The following is a 26,292-nucleotide window of genomic DNA, read 5'->3' on the forward strand; positions in this document are numbered from 1 at the left end:
CCATGAGATTAGATGTATAGCGATAGGACAAGGGGTAACGCATTTAAACTTAAACGGGGGAAGTTCAGGTTAGATATAAGGAAGAAATTCTTTACTGTGAGGGTGGTGAGGCACTGGAACAGGTTGCCCAAAGAAACAGTAAATGCTCCATCCCTGGCACTGTTCAAGGCCAGGTTGGATGGAGCCCAGGCATCCCTGCCCATGGCAGGGGGGTTGAAACTAGATGATCTTAGGGTCCTTTCCAACCCAAACCATTCTATGATTCTATGTACTGGAAAGCTGAACACTCTGAAAGCAAATAATACTTTTGTTTGTTTGTTTTTTGTTTTCTGTTCAATAGGTTGATCCCAAAAAATAACTACTTCGTTTCCCATTTACGGTAGGAATAAACTGCTGTATTCTCAGGACAGAAAGTAAGCACACCAAAGTGACCCAAAGATAAATATAAGAACAGAGCTCAGAGCTTACAGGCAACTGCAGACTCCGTGCATTCACAAGGCTCCCAGCTGCATAGCCTGCCACCCCACAGGATCTCCCCATAAAAGCATCTCTACAAGACCAAATGGAAGCCCACCCAGCCCAGTATCCTATGTCAAACAGCAACTGCCTGTGCATGCTGTAGTAAAACCACAGGAACAACCTCTGAGCAACCTCTTCCCCTAGATTCTGCCCCATGTTCACCAGCAATGTGTAGCTTCAGAGAGGAATCAGAGGAGGATGACTTTATGTGAGTCTACCCAATTATTTTTGATCTTCTGTAATCTTTCATCTGCTGGTTTGTAGGTAGTCTGCACTCTGGAAACCAAAGGTATGTCACATGAAGTGACCCAAGATGTTCAAAAAAAGCTGGGCTGACCTCAGGGAAAAACAGCTGAAACTAACAGAAGTGATGTTAGCAGTAAATGCACATTGTTTAGTCCAATTTACATGCCAGCTTTGTGTACAAATGTAGGTCAGGGACCAAAACTCACTGTTACAAAACAGAAATACTGAAGGCCTGGGAATACAACAACTTAAAGAATTCCCATAAAGATACACACACCCCTTGAGCTTCCTCCTTTCTTTTGAAATCCTGAGGCAAGATAAAAAGAGTTGTAATCATCAAATCTGCTCCTGCAGATAAGTCAAAAAGGAGGAAGGTACTCAGGTACCCTTCTAAGTATTGAAAAAACTAATTGATACTCAAAGTACAGGCTTTGCTTTCCTTATTTTTACTTTGAATAAGTTTATCTTAAGAAGGTTCTTATCTTCTCTAGGTAAAAGACGTTGCATGTCCTTAATTACATGTCATTATCTTTAATACACAAGAATACTCAAGAAATCCCACTGTTTCAATATTTAGAAAAATCTTACACAAGAAATGCATTACACATAATTGCATTTAAACTACAAAACCCAAGTAATTCTCCCAATGCAGAGAACAATAGGCTCCAATATATATTACCATGAGTTATACAGATAGCATTTCCTAGCAATATACATAACCTACTATCTTAGCTTTCCTTAAAACTCCTGTCCCCTTTGGGAAAAGAGATGGATGAGGAGGCAGAGAAATAGTACTTAAAGTTAGGAGATCTGATATTGCCATGAAATGCTTGATATGTGTTCAGTGAGTAAGTTTCACTCAAATCAAACAGGCAAATGGAAAATCCCAAATGACCTACTTGACCTTTGGGGGAGGGAACAAGGAGAAATTGTACAAATCTAGTTTATGTTAAACCTCTGGAAAAAGCTGTCCATGCAACCAGATGTTCAACAAACAGATCTGTTAGTGTTATCACATACATACAGCCCAGAAAAGACGAAGAAGGCAGGCAAGTTCCATTTCATGAAGGCTTTTCCTGAGGTTACTATACTAGCAATGAATTCTTAGAAGTAAGGTCCAATCACACCTTGGCTTGTTGAAAAATGACTTGCAAGTCATACCTAAGCAAATCCCAAGATAATTATCAATTACTACAAACTATTAAGAAGGAAAAAAAAAAAAAAAAAAAGTGTTCAGTTAAACATTTCCTCACAAACAGTGAAGCTAAAACAGAAACACTGTGTTTGTATCTTGGAACACGTTCTTAGGGATCTCAGCAGTTCTTCCTGCTCTAGGCATTGAAGTTTCTGACAAAGCGTAAGAAGTCTGCAATTTCCTGCTTTGCAAAGCTATCAAAACGACTGTCCCTTTTTCAACATTTAACAGGCAGACATGAACAGATTATCGTACCTCAATGCTGACAGTGTTTTATTAACACACTATGAAGGAAAGCTGACAGCAGAATTAAAGATAAACAAAACCAAAAAACATCCTCAAATTCCTCAAGGCATCAACAAAAAAAGGCAATCTCTTCCCAAGGCCTAGACAGAACAAGACCAGACATTAGTCAAAAAAGACACAGTCTCATGCTCTCTCTGAAACATAAATACATAAAGACAGGAATTTCAAATGATGTTTGCTGTAACACAAACAACATGAAGACAAAAATAGTTACTAACAGAAGTTAAAAGCAGCTTCATAAGTTCTCCTTCCCTTGCAGAAATGGAGAATGAAAAGATATTTTGCAGAAGTTAGCTGCATGCTTTCAGTTTCTTTTATCTGGCTAAGAAAATACTCTTCTCTTTCCTGTTGTACCACGCAAAAAAATCTGTGAAAATGGGAGGCAGAAATCTGGAAAACAAATTATTTTCAAGTGCTATTCTAACATCCCAGCATGTTTCATGATGCGATTCCTTTTTGATGGATCATTACACTCAAAGAACCAGAATGGATGGACAATGTAGAAATACAGCTGTTTGTTTCAACAATTATAAAAAGGGAAATGTGTGTGTAACAGTCTTAAATGACTTTTGCACTGAATTGTTATGAACAGCACAGTACAGTGTTGACTCAATTTAAAGTACATAATGGTTAAATAAACTTAATAGATATGACCAGCACAGAACTGAATTTTACTACGCTATACAATCTGTCACAATTCAGCTTCTCCTTAGATGACTTGTTTAAGTAATAAACAATTTACTGCCACAGAGCCGTTAAGAACACAACAGGAAGCATTTCACTGGAGATCAGGACTTTGTTTCTTTGCACTGCAGAATGCACTCACTGGGCCCATTCTCTGCAGTAACCATTTGGTTAGTTACTTCGCATCAAGTCCACAGCAAAGTCACCATCCACTAGAGATTCAGCTGCATGAGTTAAGCTAAAAAAGTACAAGGCACTTGTTACCTGCAATTTATCTCAGCAGACTTTTACAGCAGTATTTTTAAAAGTTCATAAAGGAACAACGAACTCAGATCTGCCTTTAAGGAGAGTCATTTTACAGTTCATGAAATGCAAATATTGCTCTTACAAAATTATCCTCTTCATAGCAAAAGAAATCTTGTGTCATTCCCATAGAATACATCTAGTTGGAAGCAGTACAGTAAAGAAAACATTAGCTAATTTGAGAGATGCTACTATGTAAGTAGCAGCTGGCTGTTCCATTTGCAACTTACCAGCTCCAATTTCACAGTGCCTTAAAGAGTAAACAATTTATATATCCATAGGACATGGGCATCTCTTATCCATACAACAGCATACCATATTCTCCTCAGGCCAGGACCCAATAAGCAAAGAGAGGTGTTCACATGTATGTAACAGTATCAATCTAAAAGCAATGTTCTTACTAAGAAGAAAGCTGAGCATGACAACTAGCCCATGCGTGAAAGTGTTGCCAACAAAAAATCTGATCAATGTGTGAAGCAAGTTAGTTATCTGGAGTTTTTATATTTGTTTCCCACCTTTTTTTTTTTTTTTTTTTAAACCACTACTCTTTAAAAGTGGCTTCCAGATTTCCTACCTCATAGCAAATACCCCGTGGTGATTTTATCCCTGTGTATCTAGGACACCTTTCTAACTCAGGTATGAGATGCGATGTAAATGGTTATCCGATAGAAAATTTCACACTGCAGGTTAAGATTTTTGCATCTGCAATGAAAGCAAACTGCATAATTATACAATTTCTCTGATTTTAAAACCTGAAGAAAACATTCCAGAAAATACTAAAACTAAGTACTCTGCAGAACTGGCTTGGTAGTAGACACTATTCAAAAATATTTCATAAATTTAACGGGTTTTAAATAACAGTATCAGACCTAGACATAGGAATAATTAAGGAAGAATATGTGCTTTTATTTTTTAATCTTATGTTTGAAAGCCATCTACATGGTTTTGCATCTACAAAACCAGCTTTATTTAAATCAGCCTTCTTTGGGTGTCTGTGCCTTCAAGAAAAAAAGCCAAAATCAGAAACCCACCTCCCAAGAACTAGGTTCTAGTACAGAACCTAACTACAGAAATATTTTTCCTTTAACTTTGACCATACTGTTCAGCACAGTGAAGAACAACAAATGGAAAATACTTGAAACATATGTGTACAACAAAGGCAAACCCAGAAGAATAGGCCATAAATGACAATGCTGAACCAGCTCCAGAGTTTCAGTAATGCCAAGACCTGTCTCTTTTCCTCCCCGCATCTCACTGCCAGACACAAATCCCTACCAACACAGACTACAACTTTGGAGGCTGGCTGGGAAACCATTTTATCTTACAACAGGTCCAAAGGCCTGATTGTGCTACCATTTCACTTTGTGACTAACCTAGAAGAGTACCTCGATCACTTTACAGTGCCAAATTTGCCAATTGTCTTTCTGCACTGCAGTTTTAACAGAAATTTCTGAAACTAATCTATACATTCCTGCTGCAATTTTTTCTTCAATCTATTACCAGTTTCTCCTGAAGATTTTCCTGTAGTTTTGGCCACCATGATGTCCTAAAATAAGAAAGGGACTAAGTGAAACCATGCTTTCAAGTGTATATTAATCTGGTTTCTGGAGCTTTTCACCAATTTTCTATCGGTGGTCTAAGGGAAGGTCATACAAACATTGACCAGATCTGGCATTTCTGTTCAAACAGAAAATTTCTTCATGCAACAACAAATTCTGGTCCATTAGAATGACAACCTTAAAAAAAAAAAAGAAATCTTACTGGTTTTCAAATTGGTGGGCAAAAGCCAAAACAGTGTCTCTTCGAAAACATTTCACAAAAAAGCACCTCAAGCAAACGAAAAGTAAAATTCCGCCAATATAGTTAGAAGATTCTTAACCGCTTCCAACTTCAAATTAATAACGCAAGTAACATTTAATACGTGCACTCAATCCTAAGAAAAGTCAGAATAAACCACATCACTGTGAGCAAACTGGCTAACATACTCTTCTGTTAATTTGTTCCCATTGCCGGCTTCAGAAAAACGACGACACTGCATTTCTGAAGGAGGTGAAAGATCAGCAGTGACTGCTGTTCTGGATGGTTCTCCTCCCTGCCTTCACATTACAAAAGCTTCCCAATTCATATGGAAGTATCCATAGGAGCAATTTGGTTTTAAAAAAAAAAAAACAAAAAACAAAACAAAACAAAAAAACCCCACAAAAACCAAAACAAAAAAAAAACCCCACCAAAGCTGTTACCAAATTTAGGCTTCACATTTAAGTACTCAATTCCATATTTCAGCTGTATTTAAAATCCAACCTTCACTTTCTGCATAAGCAATTCTAATCAAAGAGGGTACAGTAAAGCAAAAAGAAGATACATTCCTCTCCAGAAAACATAAATCAAATACTAGCAAGAGAAATTCAGAACTATTTATTCAAATGTAATCAAAATTTGAGTAACTTGAAGGTTGGGGTTTTTTTTTGTATGAACATTCAGACAGAAGTACAATCAATCTAGAACGCAGGAACAGAAGACTAGAATGTGTTTTAAAACTCCAGTATTAAAAAACTTTGAAGAAGGAACATGAGAGTTACTTTGAAAAAAGCCTAATCATGAGGCAAATGAGACTACATTGAGTAAGAATACAACTGGATATGAAATAGAAAAAAAATAAAGAAGTTGCTAGCTAGGAGTTCTGGTATGGTTTGTGATCCTACTCAAGTACCAGCATGTACTTAACACACAGGTGAGGCCCAACTCACCTAATCCTTTTTTTTTTTTTTTTTTTTTTGGTATTTGATGAAGCATAATTCATTTCTGTTTGAACTGATTCCTGTAATTCTCTGTATACTCAATTACATTAAAGTATCTTCACATTGTAAAAAACCTAAACATGCACAGCTCAAAAGAGTGTCTATATTCATGGCTTTATATTCTTTTCTTCCTTCTGAAGCAAGTTATTAGTGGCTCACTCCAGTGGTCTAGTACTAGACTTAGACCAATATACAATTTTTAAACTGACTTACTTGCAAGCAGCTGTAACTGTCTTACTTAAAATTAAGTGAAATGAAGAGCTAATTTTCTTCAAGATCATTTCTTCTTATTTGGAAATACCAAATTGTCAAGTCTGCCACATAAAGCTTTCCTCCAAAAGTGTCACAAGTGTTTTTTCCAGAAAGTCATAAGTGAAATCTCAGTAAGTCGCATGTTGTCCACACTTCCACCGTTTTTGAGGATTTAAAATCTGAATCTACATGAAAATCAGTAGTAATCTAAAGCAGAGTGGGGTTTTTTGTTTTGCTTTGTTTTTAAGCAACACAAATAGAGAAAACAAACTCGGACTGTGACTTGAAGTGGTAATACCTAGTAATTTGTAATAGTGAAATAGCCATAGAAGTGTGGGAAATAAGATTGCAAGGTTTCACTGAACCAACTTAAGAGTAAATTACTTCCTTTCTTAGAGAGGAAATATCTTTCACCCAAAGGAAATCAGTAACAACAACTGAATCTTAAGTAGTTCCCTGAGGTTCTACCAAGAAAGCTTTTACTCATCAGCTGTGCTTCAGCATATGAACGGGTAAAGCAGCAACAAATTAAACAGGTGACCTGCCAAGCAGTCTGACCAGCATGGCAGCTGCACTAGTTTAGTCACATTTGTGACCACCCTGCTGTATGATGACTCCTTTGAATGGACTTTCAACCTGAGTTAAAAACAACTTGTGTTAACATGACATAGTAAGAGATCTCAGGATATGTCTAATTATTAGAGATTTGTAATCAAATTTCATTTTCCCTACTCTGCTATACAATGTACTTTGAAAGAATGAAAAGAGTGGGAAAAAAATCCACACCTCTTACAACTCTGGAAGGTACTCCACTTTAATGGCATTGCCACATATTGCGAAATTACAAAACGAATCTTACGTCAAGTCAATGCATGATCTTGTTAGTAGTAGTTAAACTTGTAAGACATTTTAGACATCTTACATTACTGAAACATTTGCAATATGCTGATTTTAAGGTCAATGAGAAGAATGCTATTCTCAAAGATCTTTGCAAGACAAATGTCTAAGAGGAAGTAAAAAGCTTTTCTCTAACACACAGGTAAATTCCTTATCAAATTTTAATAAAATATTAAAAGATTAAGCAAACATATGTGATCACAAAAGACTTCAGATTCATTTTACTTCTCACCATGAGGACTTGTATCACAGAAGCAGCATCTTAAAAATGGGACAGTAACCAAGAAAGCAGTCTCAGTTGTTTAAACAGGTGTGCAAGTGCTTTTCAAACCACTATGAAACTGTACCGCATATATAAGAGACCAGAAATAAAGACTAGTTTCCAGGAAACACTGGTAGAACTACAGTTGGGGAAAAGTCCATGTGTGACACAAGTCATGCCCTTGTGTTTTACTAATGGACTGTTTACAGCAATGCCTCTTTCAACAAGTTAATCTTATACTGTGTACTGGAATTGACCTAGCTGTGAAATAGAAGCTAAAGACTGATGTCACCTGTTAAATTAATTGCTACATCAAACTGACAGGCAGTCTGCAAGTAGGGTGTTGGAGCCCCATGTCCACACAGATGTCAGAGGAAGATGCACCTTTGAAACAGAGTTAGAACAAGGCCAACTTCAACCCAGACTGCGCACAACCAGTAAAGAACACACTGCCACATAATCCTGCCCTGGAAGACTAAAGGCATTTACATAGTCAGCTTCAGTCATACTTCCAGCAACAAATTCTAGGTGAACATTCAGGTACAGGACCCAAACTGCAGCTCTTTGAACACTGCAGACAGGAAAGGTCAACAGTTTCAAAAGACAGCCTTTCTATCTACTTGCTTAATAGGTCTGGGTTAAGCATTAGCCAGCCAACCACGCATCTACATGGATTTCTAAATACAGCTTCTGTGTGAATATGGATAAGCACAGTTTTCAGTTCTCATAGACTGACTGCCCATTCACAGCTTCTGAAGGAATAGTTAAACTGAAAGACTCCAGCATTTTAAATCCTGCAATTACAGATTATTTTAGCAACTGCAAAGTATACAGTAACCCAACAAATCCTTATCAAAAGTCACCACGGTAAGAACTAGCTACACTAACCACTTCCCTTGTGAGAGCCAGCTTTATTCCCGCCCAGCTATAAAAACATGCCATTTATTTGAACATGGAAAGGACGCATATTGCCTCATTTCCTATTTCCTTTTAGGTATCAAAATGCAGACCTTGTCACAATAAGGCTCAGAAATGCAATGAAGCAGATACTGGGCCTTCAGGAGAGAAAGTGAAATGCTGGTTCTCTAAAGTGAACTTGGGTGAGGAGTAAGGGGTGGAAGGAAGAGCAAGTTCTGCACAGTATATTTTATTTTCCAAAAGTTATTGTAAAGAAACTAAGGAAAGATTGGATAGACTGACTGCTACTGACAAATGCCAAAACCTTGCACAATTATAACTACAATGAAAACTTTGACTGCATTTATGTTTACGCACTATTTGTGGTTTCAAGGGAAAAAATAGTTTTAAAGCTTTTAGGGCAACATCCATAGGCCTGCTTTGTGCCTCTAACAAATCACAAATGTATTTGTCATCGTATTTGCTGCACAAGAAAGTGTTCTGAAATCCAGAGGCAATGGCGTCTTCTTCCCCAGAGATAAACTGAGAATACTTAATGGAAAAAAGAGCCTGCCCTCGTTAAGGTACCAACTCCCATAACACATGCTGCGTTCTTCCCACAGAGGGGAGACAGAGCACAGCCGGTCCCAACTCGTATAACCAGAAGGGCTTTTATACAGACGACCATGTTTCACAGATCTGAAAATGCTGCAACTGCATAAATCAGTCCTCCATGTGTTTTTGGCTTTGTTCCAACTCAGTTTACTTACTGACCAGGTAAACTGGATTGCACATCAGAGAGATGTGTAGCCCGTTTGGCTCTATGATCAGAGAAAGTTATTCTACATTTTGTAACAATGGCAACTGGAGAAGGCAAATTTGTTCAGTAGTCTATCCCTTACAAACATTAATTGGAACAGAGATGAATTATCTCTGAATGACAGAAGAATAAAATAATTTTTTTCAAAATCTTATGGCTCCTTAAGTATAGCTATTTATAATTAAAAAGGTCGTACACGTATTAGAGAAAAAACAACCATACTTTTTGGCAATTTTCACTGTTTTATCCTTTGAGTCACCTTTTTGATCACCACAGAAACTATCAGGTATCAAAACACTATTAGCGTGGCCTAGGCAGAAGCAACCAAGGAGTATTAAACCTATGTAAACTGAAACACACATTTACATGTGGAGATTCTGTTTGAACCAGGAGGTCTTGCAGTTTGTAACACATACTACACTACCAGATCCTGCATCCTTCTTTTTCCCCAAGGACTGGAAGATGCACAGCACTTACATAGTCATTGTGAGTGCCATATATTTTATGCTAGTATTGCCCTGATGCCAGTAGCTTCACAGAATTGATGAGCAGAGAAGCTTCTCTCAGAATCCTGCAAATCACATGCAACTCCAAGGTGGGCACAGTGGTAAATCAGGTCCTGTTTTCCCTCTAACCTGGGATACATATTCTGAGCAAAACTCAATTTGGAATAGTTTCACATACTCAGCCTAAGGCACCTTAGGCTATCCCCTGCAAATGGGATAGATACACAAGAAGTGAACACTTGCTCATAAAGAATAGCAAAAAAACTTGTAAGGTTTCACTGTGGCATAAGGGGTTTATTAGAGGCTCACTCACTAGATTAAAACGTGTATTTTTGTTTAAGTCCCAGCTATTTATGGTTATTTAGGTCTCAACTACTTATGCGCATGTGAGTACTCTAAAGACAGTGGAAATACTTACGCATACAGCTAAGATGCTGTATGAAACCCTTTTAAAAAAAAATTGTCCATTCAGAAAAAGTCAGAGACCCCTTTTGATGAAGCTCCTAAGGAACTTTACCTACATGGTAGAACCTGGCAGATTTCCTACTAATTCCCCTTGCTAGCTCCTCGGCAGCCCACACTATGGGCTGAAAGGAAGCCAGAAGCCCTGGATGTGCTCTCCTCTGCAGCCTTGATTCGCAGGGTCTACAAGTGGCCTGCCCTGGCACTGGACTATATTCCCTTTGAAGTCAATTTTAAAATACAGCAACACAATTCATACACGGCTGATTTCAAAATACTGAACCAATTGTCCTTCCCCACTTAATTTTCCTGGGCATCCTTACTAGTGGCAGAACTGTAAAATTCTGCCATAAACATGCAGCTCAGCAGGTCAGAACAAGCAAACAGTAGAGCATACTAATTTTCTGCTGAGATACTAAGGCGAATTATACACTTCAGCACATTTACCAGGACAAGATGGTTTACCATTGTACCTGAACATGCTGGAACTTAACCACATGCTTAAAAGAGAAAACTGAAGAAACAGTAGCTCTTTTCCTCTTACCGTAAGTACACATAACTTTCTAAAGAGCTAATCTACACTTCAAAGTTTTCAATGTAAATAACGCAATTTCAAGACCAAGGATAATTATACTCTGAGTATAGAAAAAGGAACATGAAACAGTTTCATTAGTTTAATATCATTAGAGAAAACGGGGGAGAGATTTGGTTAAAGATGGTACCTTTCTGAGAAAGGCCAGGGTTTTCACAAAGGTTTGTGATGTTATCAGTAAACTTCACATAGACTATTGCAAGAGCAAAAGCCCAGGAAAGTTACTGCCATTGATGTATTAGGTACAGACAGTAAACATTTGAATAAGGTCATCAAGACCTTTCTCATGGGCATCTCACACGGCAACTTTCAGCTCAAACCCTTTCAACAATTTTTTTTCCCTTCAGAAAGGGAAGTCCAGCTTCCACTGTACTAAAGAGAATTTATACGAGAGTTTAGGAGTGCACTCTGCAAACTCAAACTTCTCTTTTGCAGATAGAAAAAAAGCGTGGCCTGAGAAATTCTTTTGGGCTGAAATCACGAGCACCCTAGGTACAAGGAAACAGTTCACCTTTGTTTATTTTACTGATCTACTTTCTAACTCTTTTGCCCAGTTTTCCATTCCCAAGTGAGTTACTTGGACCCATCCGGGCCTAAAGTACTTATACAAAGAAAAAGCTTTCTCCAAGAATTGAATCCTTCACTATGAACCACACAGCTGAAATGACTGACAACAGTAACCACTGTGAATGGAGGCATGCTGACCTGCAGCAGAATCCAAAAGCCATGGTCAGACATTACACCACTGTGTAACCCACTGGAGCAATTCTAAATTGCCTGGTATCACCCAAGCCAAACACTTTGCCAGTCGTTAATATTCCTCCTCACTCTGCTCACTGAGGGAATCAGAATATGCAGGTTTACAACACTGAACACATCCTTACATGAAAGCACCTTACAACTTTGCACAGATGGAACACACTAGTTTAATCCAGAATGTTTTATTACTCAGCTCCCTGACAGGGATTATCTGCCTTCTTCCCACAAAAACAATGCAGTCTGAGTGGCAAGTCTGTATGTCTCTTCACAGTGAGAGAAACCAAATACATCAGTCACCTAGTCACTTCTATATCAGTTCAGTAAAGCACACTTCTAAAACAACCACCCTGAAGACTATCTGCATTGCTCTCTGTCAGAGATCTGTGTGGCTTAAGGAGTTTTGTTTCATGACTTCTCCTACACAAGGCCGGAGGGAGGGGGAGCTCCTTCCCTTCCCTCTTCCTATAATACTGGCTTGAAACACAGAGAACAATCTGCATGTCTAAGTCCTCTTCTCATGTACCCTAGCTCTTCCTCCCAAGAGATTCTGCGAGGGATAAGAAACATGTAGCTGAAAATTCTTGTCAGGGGAAGAAACTGGAACACTTGGTTTTAGGAACATGTTCGAAGGAGTGAACAAGGCTGTGTGGAGTAGCACATACCACTGCAGGAGATCCTGGCCCTAACCTTAGAGATTGAAAGGGAAAGTTAGCTCTGCTCCTTATTGTGAACTTGCCAGAAGTCAGCAGCCACGACTGCAGGGCAGGCGGTGAAGAGCTGGGCTGTGTTTGCTGGGCAGTATGGAAAAACTAGTTTTCACACTCACCATGGGAAACCTAACACAGACTGCAGCACCCAGGCACTTCCTACAGGCTGGGGCACCCAATGTGACTGCAGAGATCAGGAAACCTACCATACTGAGTCTACAGAATAAATGCATAACTTACGGTTAAAAACCCCCACAAATTAATGTCCATCCTATATTTACAGAAGACTTCATGTTCTGGAACTATATGCAGGCATTACTGAAGTAACTTTTAGAAATACACTTACACATACTAATACAGTTCTAAGGGAAATTCCATCCAGCTCCACTTCTTTTAAAAACCAGCTGTTCACATTTCCATTTCAAGTTTGAACTGCCTAAGAACTTGACAAAACTATAAAAGCCATCACCTATGTTTTATTTACATGAATAATCCAAAAAAACCAGTAAGCAATACAGATCCTTAACAGCGGAGATCCTTTCCAAAATTTTTAAGAACACATTAGCGCTACTTCAGTGAGCTTCCATACTAGTCACAACTACAATATTTTCATACATTAAGCAAACAAGTCTTTAGTCATAAGCTAGGCATCTCTAGAGGCATTTACTTTAGTGAAATAAACTTATTTCAGATGTATTTTATGGCAACATTTAAGATACCAGTGGTAAAGTTAGAACTTGCAACAAGAGGGGTAAAAAAAATAATCAAAAGTAATATTATTATCATACCTGGCAACTCCACAGTCTAAAACCATGCAGGAAGCAAAAAAAAAAAAAAAAAAGTAGTAAAAAAAAAAAAAAAGGCATAAAATATTGATAAATTGAGAAACTCACTGACTACACATGAATTTTCAAAGTACAGATTCAGCAACCAGAAATTAAGGTTCTGTCATAATCCAAAGCAATTAGAATATTGTCTTAACCATGACGACAAACAAACACTTGCCTGCTGGAGTGTATTAATCTGACAAGCTCAATAAACTCTCCATGAACTGCAAACTGGAGGTCACTACAAGTTTCACCACACATTTCAGGTATTTGCATTTTGTATGCCTCTCCAGATGCAGCACAGTTAAATATTACCTGGAGGTAATCAGGAGATCCTATTATAGACTGAGTTTTGAAGCATCCCTTTTAGAAAATGCAAAGAATTGGGATAATAAAACTCTGCAGGCATTTATTGGCAGTAGAATGGGTGGTAACACTTAATTTGTTTTAAAAAAAAACCCTCAATTTGGTATAATCACAAATTAATTTCTTCAACACTTAAAATATTTGCATCAAGACTTTTCAGTATCTGAACATAACAATCCTGAAAATACAAGCATGATGGTCATACAGGACATATAAAAAATCCTCAGGGTTTAAGAGGGTATTTGAGAGAAATAACTAGTGAAATGAAATTCATATCTATGGGCCAAAACAAGGAGTGTTGGCTGCACACCTTTGAGGGTTAACTTACCAGCTCACAAAGGGACCTGATCATCACTGCTGACCGCTGAGAAAAGACTAATTTCAGTTCGCGCAAAAGCAAGATGACTAGATGCTCAAGAAAAGGATGAAAGAGCTTAGAAAACGAGATGTCAGATGTGGTCCGATGTCAGTGTGGTCTAGCAGACACCATTCATTTTTCCAGCACTCCCACCTTCCACAGTGGCCCTGTCTAAGTTACAAGGAGCTGCAGTATCAACAGCAGTGTGAAATCTACTGATGAGAAGTTCTACAGACGACTTGTAGTCACCTGGCATTTTAAGTGTATTACCAGATATTCCACTACAAATTAGAATATTAGGATAACAGAGATGAGAACAGTATTATATTTCCATGAATGATGTAAATAGTTAACACTTTAGGGACACAAAGGAAATATGTGGAGATAGTGTGAAACAAAGGTAGACTGACTTGATTTCCAGTTTAATCTTACAGCAAAGAAACAGGAATATTCAATGACATTTTTTTAAAAACACATCCCTTTTGCAAACACCTTCAAATCCTCAGTCATCAGATGCTATGCACTATAAATTTTGCTCTTAAGTGTCCAATTTTCTGACAGGGAGTTATGGCTGTATAAGCTTTTATTAGGAAAATTTGAGAAGCATTTCATCCATTTCCAGACAGAAGGTAAACAAATCCCAGTTTCAAATGGCTCTTAAGTACCAAGTAAATAGCACTACTCTTTTTTCAAGACATTTTTCAGCCAAGATTCAAAAAAAAAAAAAAAAAAAAAAAAAAAACACACACAAAAAAAAACCCCCCCAGACAAACCCCCCCCCCACCAAAAAAAGCTAACAACCAAAACCCAAGGAAAAAAACCAACACACCCCAAACCCCCACAAACCAAGAAACAAACAAACATCAACAAAAAGCCCCTAAACATCTCTCTCAGACAAAAAATAATCAAGACTATTCATCACTGACCAGGTTTCTCCAGTTCTGCAGCACAGTGAGACAGGAAATTGGAAGCATCCTGCAGGCAACACACTCAGCCTCCGGGTGAAGATAAAAAGGGAGGGAAGCAACAGAAAGCAGCTTTCGACTTAACCATCTTCTCCAAGTCAGCTAGACACAAGTAATGAAGCCCTCTTAAAGCCTTTCTGTCCACTTTCCCTTAAGCAAAAGAATGAACAGTAATTCTAGAGTTTTAAGTGAGAGCAGATAAAAAGTAAAATAAGACGACCCTTGGGTCTTTGCAGAGAATCCTCCAAGAACACAAAGATTAGCATTAGAAACTCAGAAACTCAAACCAGATCCGTTCTCTTATCACCACTGCTGCTGAAAACTAGCTTTACAAGTTTGTTTAAAGAACAGCTACATGCCAACGTATAATTTCTATTTTAAACAAGCTTAAGCCAAGTTTCACCAATACTGGAAGCCTGTGAAAGCCAACAGAAGCATTCCCACAGTCACCCCACCCCCAACAGCTTGTTCCTACTCCTGCCTCATTCTCTTTTGCACCAGGATAAGCTTTTGCACAGCTGCACCACTACCTTTACTCCAACTTCAAAACAAGTGCATCAGCACACTGAAAGATCTCATGAAACTTAAATCTATCACACAGAAGGAAAAACTGATCGTCAAGTCTCATGCTCTACATGCTTGACCTTTCGGTAAGGCACAAATTGCGCATGTCTGCACACAGGTATTGCACTGAGCACCATTTAGACTCCACTAAGTGACAATGGAGACTGAACCTTTAGTATCAGTAAATCCAATGAGACAGAAAGCTCCAGATTAGTTAGTTACAATCTATTTACTTTGCACAGGAACAAAGAAACTGCCATAACAGATCAGACCATTTAAGCAGAACCCTACCACTTGCAATAACTAAGAGTGATAAAAATCAGACACAGTAGAGGGTGACTCTCTTCCAAAAGTACTCTCAAGCTACAGAACACAGAAGAGGTGGGAAGTGAATTTTCTCTCATAGCAGTATCCAGCAGAATATTTGGTGGCTTATTTAAGCAGCCAGTTCAAAAGATTGAGCATTATGGACTTGGTTAAAACATAAAATATTTTACCTCAGCTAAGAATAGCCAAGGTCAATAACAAGCTGTATTTTTTACCTTAGCTGCATTTTTGACAACACAGAGAAAGTCATCATCATTTCATTAAAAAAACCCCAAAACAAACCTTGGCCACACTGTGCTTTCACTGTACACGCTCTCTGTTCCCATCCCACTGCCCAGTCCAATGCTCTGTTAAAGCGTTCGTGCCCTCGTCTGAAAGTCACCAAAGGTGCTACAAATTGATGAGCAGAGCTAAAACCAAGAAGCTTTTTCTAGTACGCTTATAGATACAGTTAAAACTCCAGTTTCACTGTGTGTCTTTGGTGTTTCTAGCAGGCATCAAACAGCAACTGCAGAAAATACAGTATAAATATTTGCCAAGATTGTCTTGCAGCAGAACTGTTTGACAAATCTGCCATACCTAGCATATATATTTTCAAATTCAAACAATTTTCACACAAACCACATGGTTACTGTATGCTGAGGAGATGAATTGCAGCATTTCCTGCTTTTCATTTTTATAAAAACATGGTAGTGGCAGCATAACTAATCCTGTATTTGCGGATGTAAAGTCACCTGCACCAATCTCAGACACAAATAAACATCACTTACAGGGTCTGAATGTTTTAAAAGAACATTGTTAAGGCTGCAGAGAAGGAGGTTCATTTCGCCTTCATGGATTTCCCTCAAGTTACAAGAAATCATACTACAATTATAACTGAGCTCACTGTTTGGATCTTTTAATATAAACCAAATCAATACGCTGTCGCTACAGATACAGGATAAGAGGTCTGAAGTGCTTTATGTTGAAGCTGCACTTCCTAGTAAAACAACTCCTTCCTCCTTACAGTGATACAAAAAGATAGCTTACAACGTTCACAGCTTTTAGTGAAAATATTTGCTCGCTGCTGTAACAAGCAGAATGCTTGAGGGATTAAAGAAAAAAAAGGTAATATTTACATTTGGGACTTAACAGCAGAGTCAATTTCCTTTCTCAGCTTCATTTTGAGGCTCATGCAGGTCTTCCAGCATAAACAGAAACAGAAAATCTGTTTAAAATGAAAGTAATTGTAATACCAAGGAGACTGGTAGGGGGACTTCAGAGCAAGCACAGTATCTTAACTAACAGTAGATCGTTATAGGGAAGTATGACTACTGTATTTAAAAACAGAATAGGAAACCTCCACGTAATACATTATTCTGATTATGCCCTTCAGTTTGCTTCTTAATAAATGTCTAGGCAACAGCCGCACGTACAAATTTAATGTGTAATACACCTACAGAAAAATTAAACCTCCCTCCTTTGGCTAGAGCAAGTCAATTAATATCACAATAACGGCAGAGAGATGTTTTAAATTCTTGATAGAGCCCGACAAAGTAGTACTTTGTCTAACATCTGTTTACTGGTAACATGACATACAGAATTACAGAGATACTCTACATGAGCATTTATAGGATATTTCTGAAGAACAATGACTATTACTGTTGCCGTGTACTTTCAACTGTATTTTTAATAAATTCTAAGTAGATTATCTCACTATTAGAGAGAAAAGCACTTGGCATTTAGTATTTTCTATGATTTGTTAACATTTCTAGTCAAATGTTAGAGAGCATTTAGAAGAAAGGTTAACTTGTACACACACTCACTTGTCCAAAGGCAGGTACTCAAAAGTAAGCAAAACCGTCCAGGGGAAAGGAAAAAAGTCCACAGCTGCTCTGTCATTGCTGCTGTGGGACTGACTAGCAAGGACAGACTAAAGCATTTCAGCATCAACACAACATATATTGACCTTCCTGAACCTCTAATATCAAGCCTCTCACTTGCTATCACTGTGAGGCTCTGATTTATTTTAAAAACATCCCGACACCTATTCTTATTTTCCTTGAAAGCCATGAAACTGGTTACAATCATAACACAAGATACAGTACATTATAATTTCACTACTCGATAGAGACAAAGATGGTGCTAAGAGTCATAAAAAGACAAGTAATTCGCTAAAATTAAAACATTATCCTCCTCCCCCCCAAGATTTCTCACTAATCCTCTAAGTACAGAGGCATTTCGTACCTGTTATGACCACACTGTATCAAGTATTTTTACACTGTCTTAGAAATAGTCCCAAAACCATCTGAATTGCTTGGAATTCATATAAATAGGACATTACTCTACAAAACAGTTATTATCACAGTAGTCCCAAGAGAAGTCCACCTTTAAAAAAATATCCTTGAGGTTTACCTGACATAAGGCACAACAGAAAAGAATATACAAGTCATGAGTCCAAGCTGGAACTAGATTTCTTACGAAATTTAAATAATTAGGCAAACTGTAAGTCAGCACTAAAACAGGCCCTCGGATGTTGATACTAAGTTCTTAAACTACAAAGTCCACATCATCTAAAACCTTACAAGAAATCCATATGAATTTGTCAACTTCACATCAAAATTACACCGTCACCACTGCAGTGCCTTCCCACACACGTACCAGTTGGACCTATCAAGTGCACGTTAAAGCTCAAAGTACTCTGAAGTACTGCTTCACCGCGGACATGACTTCGCTTTCATCCTGCATACTTCTCCACATGTAAGGCAGAATATGGTCAGTACTATAAAACCTCAAGAAAATGGACTTATCGAATAATACATATGGAAAGGAAACAGGGGCTACAAATACCGAGGCACTAAATTGATCCACTGGAATGCATGATCTAGAGTAAACCACCACAAAATTACTTTCTCTTGGAGAAAAGAGTGGACGTTTGAAAGGATTCTTCCCCCCCCCACACCCCCCCGTTCGTAAGGATTAAAGAAATCAGTTCTGCAATATCACGATGCTACAAATCGTAATTAAGATTTCGGAGAAGTCCTTCAATAATAACAACACTACAAAAAACAAACCCGTAACTTCGTGCAGCGAACCGCTAGGACGGCGCAGGCAGCGGCCAGGTGCCCGGTGAGCAGCGAGGCGGCAGGAGCACAGCCCGCGCCCTGCCCCGCACGGCGGAGCTGCGGCAGAGCTCACGGGCTGCGCTCGCCCCGACACCCAATGGCTGACACATCCGGCCCGGGCCCCGCCACCACCCCAACTCACACTTCAAAGCCTTTCGGGACTCCGGCAGGAGTCAAACACAAAAGCACTCCCCGCAAACACACACGCCACCCCCCGCGGCTCGGACGCCGCGCAGCCCGACCCGCTCCTCCAGCGACCGGGCCCCGCGCAGCCGCCGCCGCTGACAGCTGCGGGCACCCCAACACCGCACCGAGCGCCCCCGCGCCCCAGCCCTGCGCTCCGAGGGCAGCTCCCGCCGCCCCGCAGCCGGGAACGAGGCGCCGGAGCCCAGCCCGAGCGCTCCCCGCGGGAACAGCCGCGCCGCCACTGCTGTCACCGCCGCCGCGCGGGGTCGAGCCTTACACACCCCTTCAGTTCCCCCCGGTGCCCCCTCACCTCCCGGGAGGGGACGGCTCCATCCTCCGCTCCGCGGCGGGGTCGGTCCCCGCCGGGCTCCCCGCCGTCAGCAGCTCCAGGAGCTCGGCGCAGCGGCTAGGGGAGGCAGCCGGGCTGGCGGGGCTGGAGCGCGGCGGCCCGGGCAGGTAGTGGAGCAGCAGCGTCTCAGGGGGCTCTGGCGACGAGGAGGAGGAGGAGGAGGCGGCGGCCGGGGCGGCGGCGAGGAACAGGGGCGCCTCCGGCAGCCGGTCCAGCTCCACGCTCCGCACTTTGCGCAGCTGCTTCCGTCTCCAGTCAGAGCGCTGCTCCCGGTAGCCGCCGCCCGCCTCCCGCAGGAGCCCCCCGCCGCTCCCAGCAACGCTGCCCGCGACCGCGCCACCCTTCAGGCTCCCGCAGGCGGCGGCGGCGGCCGCCTCCGCGCCGCCGCCCGAGGGCAATCCCGACGACGAGGTGCTATTCCCCGCCGCCGCCGCCATTTTCTCTGGCGGGTCACATCGGGCTCCCGAGGACCGGGGTGGGGGGAGCCAGCACTCTGACCCGCTGCGCAAACTGCGCTGCCTGCGCAACCGGCGTAGGGAGGGGGCGGGAGGCGGCCGCCGATTGGTGGCGGCGGGCGGCGAGGGGCGGGGCGGCCGCCTGTAGGTGCGGTGCCCCGCCCCGCCCGCCCCCGCGCAGGTGTCGGCTGTTGGAGGCGCCGCTCCCGGCCGTGAGGGGAAGGGCCCGGCCCGGGACCGGACGCCCGCAGACGGACCGACGGGACGGGCCGCGCCCGGGAGCCCGCGGAGGCGCCGGGCGGGGAGGGCGCCCCCGCCCCCACGCGGCCGTTCTCAGGTGCGGGAGCGCGGCGGGGGCTCCGCGGAGCAGCCGCCTCCGCGTGAGGAGCTGAGGCGTGGGGGAGCCCTTCCCGAAAGTGGCGCCGGCTCCGGGCAGAGCCGCGGCGCGCCGGCGTGTGCTGTGTGCCCCCGTCCCGCAGAACATCCCCAGGCGGCGGCGTCCTCCCGGGGATGGAGCCGGCCATGGGGCAGGAGGGAGTTTGAGTTACCCACGGTGCCTCGCCGCCGGGAAATCGGTGCTGTGCCCGAGCTTACCTGCTCATTCCTCTCTGGGATTAGCACGAAATTCAATGCGCATCCTTGCTTGCAGCCTGCACGCGTCCTTCCCTGGGCTGCCCTCACTTGGCAGGCGCCGCTCCACCCGTCCCCGGCCGCTTTTCCATCTCCGTAACTACTCAGAAGCGCTAACCTCCGCGGAGCACACCGTAACTACACGCACGCACATCCAGCTTGGGTTATAACACACACCCCGACCGCTGCGGCTGCGTCCCGACAGGCTGGGAAGGGAAAGAGAAGAAAGGCAGGAGGCATCACATGACCAGAACCTTGGGGAGGTCCAAGCAGAATTTACTCTTGGTCTAGTTTTCCACCCGACCACAACTGGGTAGTTTTGCTTTCATCCCGCGAGCTGCAGAGAAGGGGCTTACAGTTTTGCAAGAACAGAGTGGCGTGCGTTGCTGTCAGAAAGGTTTTGCTGCCGTTAAACTAGCCTACATGTTCGAATGCTGGCTTAATCTGAGATGAGGGAGGGAAAACTAAATGTCACTATGCTTACGAGGCTGTTTTCAGGCTGGAGTGATTCTCCACGCACGTAGAAGTCACGCAGTTCAAAGCGCTTTTCTTTAGCTGAGTAAGTTCCTTATTTCTCGGAATTTGCCTATGCATACCCCAGTGTAACATTAACTAAGCACCTCGGCAATGATTATTAGCACGGTCACTTTGCTGGGATCACTGCTTTGATCTGAACACTAGTTGAGTGAGAAGTGCCTCCTAGCAGAAGCAGATTCCTTCTTGCCTTACATACGTGTTCAGATGCTGACCTAAACGTAGAGTCTTTGCTAAAGGATGTGACAGGCAGTTTAGAACAGGTCTTTACCTCTAGACTTGCAAGAGCAAAAGCCCGAAGAGACTCTTTGCTCTGCATGTAACTGCAGAATAGTGTCAGTATGCACATGGCCGCCAGGTCACACTAAACGCGTCGCTTAGGTGGTCTGTCAAGATGCCACACTGTAACCACCGATGTGAGGGTTTTTCAGTGAAGGTTGTTGTGAGGAAGTTTCGTCATTATCATCCTGCAAGTAGGGTGCCTTTGGGATAAACAGGTCATCTAAATGTGCTCTTATAATGTACAACTCAGGGATGTACGTGTAAAGAGAAATGAATTCTGAATTTCATAAAGATAGTATTTGACACTTGTTTAAACCCTCTTCTATAAATTAGGGGTAGTTTTCTGGAAGATTCCTAAACCAAGCATTATTGTCAGACTTAGTATGTTACTAAATGTGGGGAAGAAGAGAACAAAGTTTTTTCTTTGTACAAGCAGCATGAGATTAGTTGTATGCAAATTCTGAAGCAGATGGTTGAAACAAACTCAAATTATTAGCAGTTGTTGGTAGTGTAAGCTGCATGTACACAGGATCCTCTAGTCTTCAACAGGAAAATAAACCAACAAACACTACACTATTATATTTTTCAAATATTCCTCTCTGCCATAAAATCACATTAATGTGAAAACAAACAAGCAAACAAAAAACCCAGACCAAACACCCCCCCCAAGCCCCTAAACAACTATGCTTTTGAAATACTCTAAACAGAAAAGAAAACAGCTTTATGAATTTAGTAAACACTTGTCGCATGGAGGAGGAATATAGCTTCGAATAGCAAGTGGCTGGAAAAGGATACAGAAAAGAAAAAGCAAACCTCTAATAAAAGTAAATCTAGGAGGTAAGAGTGCATACGCATCCTTTCAGCTGGACAGAGTCCTAGGGGACACCTCTCCTAGAGTGCCAAGGCTCCAACAAGGCTTAAAGGAGAAGGAAACTTGGGAAATTCAAGGCAAAATGTCGGGGTGGCAATGGGTGCTGAGGAATGTGCATGTGCACTGAGGTGAAATGCTTTCTGGAAAGCAGCTAAGAACAGGGCAAAACATGAAATCCAAGGACAGTGGGAGGCACCAGTGTAAGAAATAATTAAGCGCAGACAAGTGCTGTCACCGTTCCTGTTAAGGAATGACTTTGCCTTTTGAGTAAGGCCAGCTTTATCAAGGTTTTGAGTTACTTTTGGATAAGATGGAAAGTGGAAAAAACTCACTATTTAGTCATTAAAGAATACATGGCATGACTTATAAGGGCTATCTATCTCCTGATTACTGGCTGAAATCCAACTCTAATGAGTTACAATTTGCCTATGAACCTTAAGTTCACCTTACTTTTTCAGCTGGATGTTTCTCCCCTCTACCTTGACCAGGGCAGGTGCAGTGGCAAAAGAAAGAGAAAACACCTGCAATGCCTTAGTTCAGAATTCTAGGTACTGCAGTGCCTGTATACAATGTAGATTTATGCACAACGTTGAGACTTTAATGGAAGTACTAAATTAAGAAATCAGTAATGGAACACGCTGATTGACAGCTGTGTTTTCTCAGTATCTGCTTTTAAAAATCCTTCTGTGCTTAATCAATGTGAGTTGACCTTTTTGTAAAAAGCACAAAATTTACAGAAGGGCTCAGAAAGACAGTCAGTTACCTCTTGCACAGATTATTTCTCAGTCTAACTAAAATACAGCTCTGGAGGGTAACATGAGACTTTTAGCAGTTTTCTGTGGGCCTGTTTCCCCTAAGTCGTAACTAGCGGCACCCAGGGTTTGTTATGAAACAGAAGCCTTTGGCCTCAAATTAGCATCGTGCAACATTTGGAACATCAACTGTTGTACACAAAGAAACTTCTGTTTGAGAACATACTCAGATTTTGCAAGCCAAGGAGTTTCCTTGTTGCACAAAACCTGTAACAGTGTCATGAATTACCAACAATTTTCAACATGCTAGAGATAGGAATCTGCTGTGCCCCTGAATACATAACCTAGGCATCATCATCCACAAACAGAATAAATATGAGAGATAAGTCCGTAGCTTCTGATCTTGACTAAACATGCAAAAAGTACTTTAATAGTGCATACAGGCTAGATTCTCCCACTCTTGTACTTCTGTGTAGAAAGACTTATCCTGACCTTGATCTTCCATTCATTCTTTCCATTGTGAGAAAGGGAAAACAAACTTGCTCCTAAGCCATAATCCTTTCCTGTTTACTCCTGTGTGTAATGGAGAAGTCAAGCAACTAAATTAGGACGTATAATCTGAGGCCCTTTTCATTCTTTCTTCCTAGGACCTGAAGAAGATCTGCTGGTGTCTCGCCTGTAGAAATGCTTTGCCGTCTTGCTGATGCTCAGTTCTAACTTCATAGTGTATGCCTTTTAGAAGAAATTTCACCTCAGAAAATCAGGATGGCATATGACTTTTCAGGGGAGAAAACCCAGAATCTGTTGCAGGGAATTCTGTGGGTTTATTAGAGACACTGGGAATATCTAGTCTCATTGTTACTTAAGTATTTTTCTTACTGGTTTACCTAACAATTTCAGCGTTGATTTCCATGGAACATGTGTTTAAAAATTTCTTCCCTCACACAGAGCTGAACTTTTGTTACAGATGTATTTTGGATCCACAAAACTTAAGAATATGTCTTGACCTAGGTGTCAGGCACATTATATAAGAGAAGAGGTGTACTTAAACCTCCTTTGTCTGCCAAAGCATGTAATAACAGTTTTCTGTTTCTTTTCGAGAGCTAAGAATACCAATGTTTCTTCTAGCAGCCTTGAGCTATCTAGTCACATTCATGACAGTTATCAATTTTCTTCCTATAGTATCTGCTTATGGACTGGGGAATCTTTTGGTCTGTTCACCATATGATCCAAAGCAAAAAGATGATCTGTTTCCAAAGCATTTGCAATTTAAATACGAAAGCCAGACAAGGAGCAGAGCAATAATCAAGCTAGGTTGCAGTCCTTGTACAGCTGAAGTCTATCTTCTGCCTTGATTTTTTTTGGTCACCATTTTGTATATCTTTCGTTAACTACTAAAATCAGTTCAGTTTGTGACCTCAAATAGTCTTTAAAATATCGTTACTTTGATGTCTAATTTGAATATTTTTCTTGGCTGTGCTACTGAGGACTTTTCTGACCTTGAATAAGTCGCCATCCTTTCATGCCTTAATTTTCTCCAACTGTAACTGGGTGACAAATACATTTACCTACCTCAGGCCTGACACAAAGGATTTAATACTGAGTTTCCAAGTAAACCTTGCTCAGAGGCTATATAGTCATGAAGTGAGCAAGACCTGTCAAACCTCTTCTTGTACATCACTTATGAAGAACTAAAGAAATTATTGCAGCTCTCATCTCTTTTTCTTATATTTTTGAAGACTACTAACTGGCCACATAGCTCTTGCCTGGATCAGCAGTTACATCCATTGTAAGCACCACTATCTATTCCCTCTCCAGGGGGAAGTAACTGTACCATTTCAGACTTGGGAGACCAGCAATAGCTTAGTTTTCCTTTACCCTACTGCTGCCACTGGCTGTTACATCTCTTTCAGCCTAGGTGCTTATTATTCCTTCTGTTCTGTGGGACAAAGACACAGATGTAAGCACTATATAAGCACTAGCTGCTAACAAACTGTGGAAGCTTTTCTCCACTGGAAGCTATAGATTTCCAAATTACCAGGTAACAGATGCAAGAGTTTCACTCTTATTTTTGTCTCTAAGGACAATACAGAAACCTACTGAAAGGGAGCATGAAAGGCCAATGGAAGAAGGGCCACTTTCTCCCTTTCACCAAAGAGACCCTTCAGTTACTCTTTTCCTCTGCCAGCTGCTCTGTCATCCTCCTGCCAGCAGCAGAATCATACAGTACCAACAATAAACAGCAGCTACTAGAGGACGGTAACACGACAACAGCATAAACATTCAGCCATCAACAAATGGAAAAATAAGGCCAAGTCTTGTTGGTGTGTCTCAGCATGGCTGTGGCTGAGAACCAACAGTCTCGTGTGGTTGGTATATCCAGCACATACCGCACAAGCCTTACGAGAATGTTGTAGAAGAGGAGCAGACAAAAGCGACACAATTTGACAGCTACCTCTGGACAACTGCCTCCCTAAATAATCACCAGATGGCAAGGAACTGGCAAGAACACCTTCCACGGAGTACGCTGCTTGCTTGAGATTGTAACTGTTTGTTTGCTCTGTTTAACCAGAACAAACAACCCTTACCAAAACAAACGATACTTTTAAGGGTGGTAACATACCTTTCAGCCTACAGTCAGAACTACTGCAGGCCCCTTTCTAATAACTTCTTTCACCCTCTGAGTCATACTTACGTATATTTTAAGTGTGGAAAGGTACAAAATGTAGAGATAAAATGCAGGGTGAAGAAGCTAAATAAAGAAAATAGCACCTTATCTTATTTTTAATCTCCTAAACCCCAAACTTTCCAAGTTATTCCCAGATTCTTTTGTATATTCTAACTCCCCATATTTGCTATGAACTGTGACAATATGTATTTCTTCTTTTTCATGGAGAAGTTAGATTTATTTGGGTTTAGTTCAGTGGAAGCGCTTACACATAATTACAGCAACATTTTATTTTAATGTGAGGAAAGACATGTAATTGCAGCAACATTTTTAGTGTGAGGAAAGCCCAGCTCTGCAGCTCTCCATGTCAGTTAAGCTACAGGCAGACATTAAACTCATTAAATCCTAAGAAAAGGTACTTTTCATATGTTAAAGCAGCCTCATAGTTCAGGTTAATCCTTTATTCTCTTATCCTGCCAATTAAATTTTAATACAGTAGATTGCCATTCACTGCATCACTAATCAGTACATAGCTCTCTTATCTCCCTGACTAGTAGAGTCCTGGTTCTTTTCCACATTTCCAAAAATCCCTCCAGGTTTCTAAAACTCAACTTTGTTTAGGGGAATTTTCAGTCTTAACACAATGGTCAGATAAATACTTCTACAGAGCATTATACTCGTCCACCAGAAGCTTCTCTTTCAGATTTTGAAGGATTTGGGGTAATATATACACTACTATCTGAGTCTGGGTATCAGAGAACATCACAGCACATTTTGTCACCATTCTAAGTTATCCAAAGTTTGAAGGAAGCTGAAGAGTAATGATGAAAGAAGAATATGGCCGATTGG

At 41.2% G+C, this 26,292-nt stretch overlaps 1 protein-coding gene across 2 annotated transcripts in view; it reads right to left on the bottom strand.

Moving 5' to 3' along the window:
• Nucleotides 1-20,525, bottom strand: part of MAP3K1 (mitogen-activated protein kinase kinase kinase 1) — a 58,210-nt gene extending 37,685 nt beyond the window's left edge. Inside the window, exon 1 of one of the 2 annotated variants that reach the window (XM_030512739.1) lies at nt 20,301-20,525. In XM_030512739.1, coding sequence (XP_030368599.1) covers nt 20,301-20,308 — 8 coding nt within the window. In that variant the 5' untranslated portion in view covers nt 20,309-20,525. Of the gene's footprint in view, nt 1-19,212; nt 19,845-20,300 lie in introns of those variants that run through there. The other variant, XM_030512738.1, reaches the window with a different exon arrangement.
• Between the last annotated feature and the right edge of the window lie 5,767 nt (nt 20,526-26,292).

The sequence above is a fragment of the Strigops habroptila genome, chromosome Z (assembly GCF_004027225.2).
Source record: "Strigops habroptila isolate Jane chromosome Z, bStrHab1.2.pri, whole genome shotgun sequence".
Taxonomy (NCBI): domain Eukaryota; kingdom Metazoa; phylum Chordata; class Aves; order Psittaciformes; family Psittacidae; genus Strigops; species Strigops habroptila.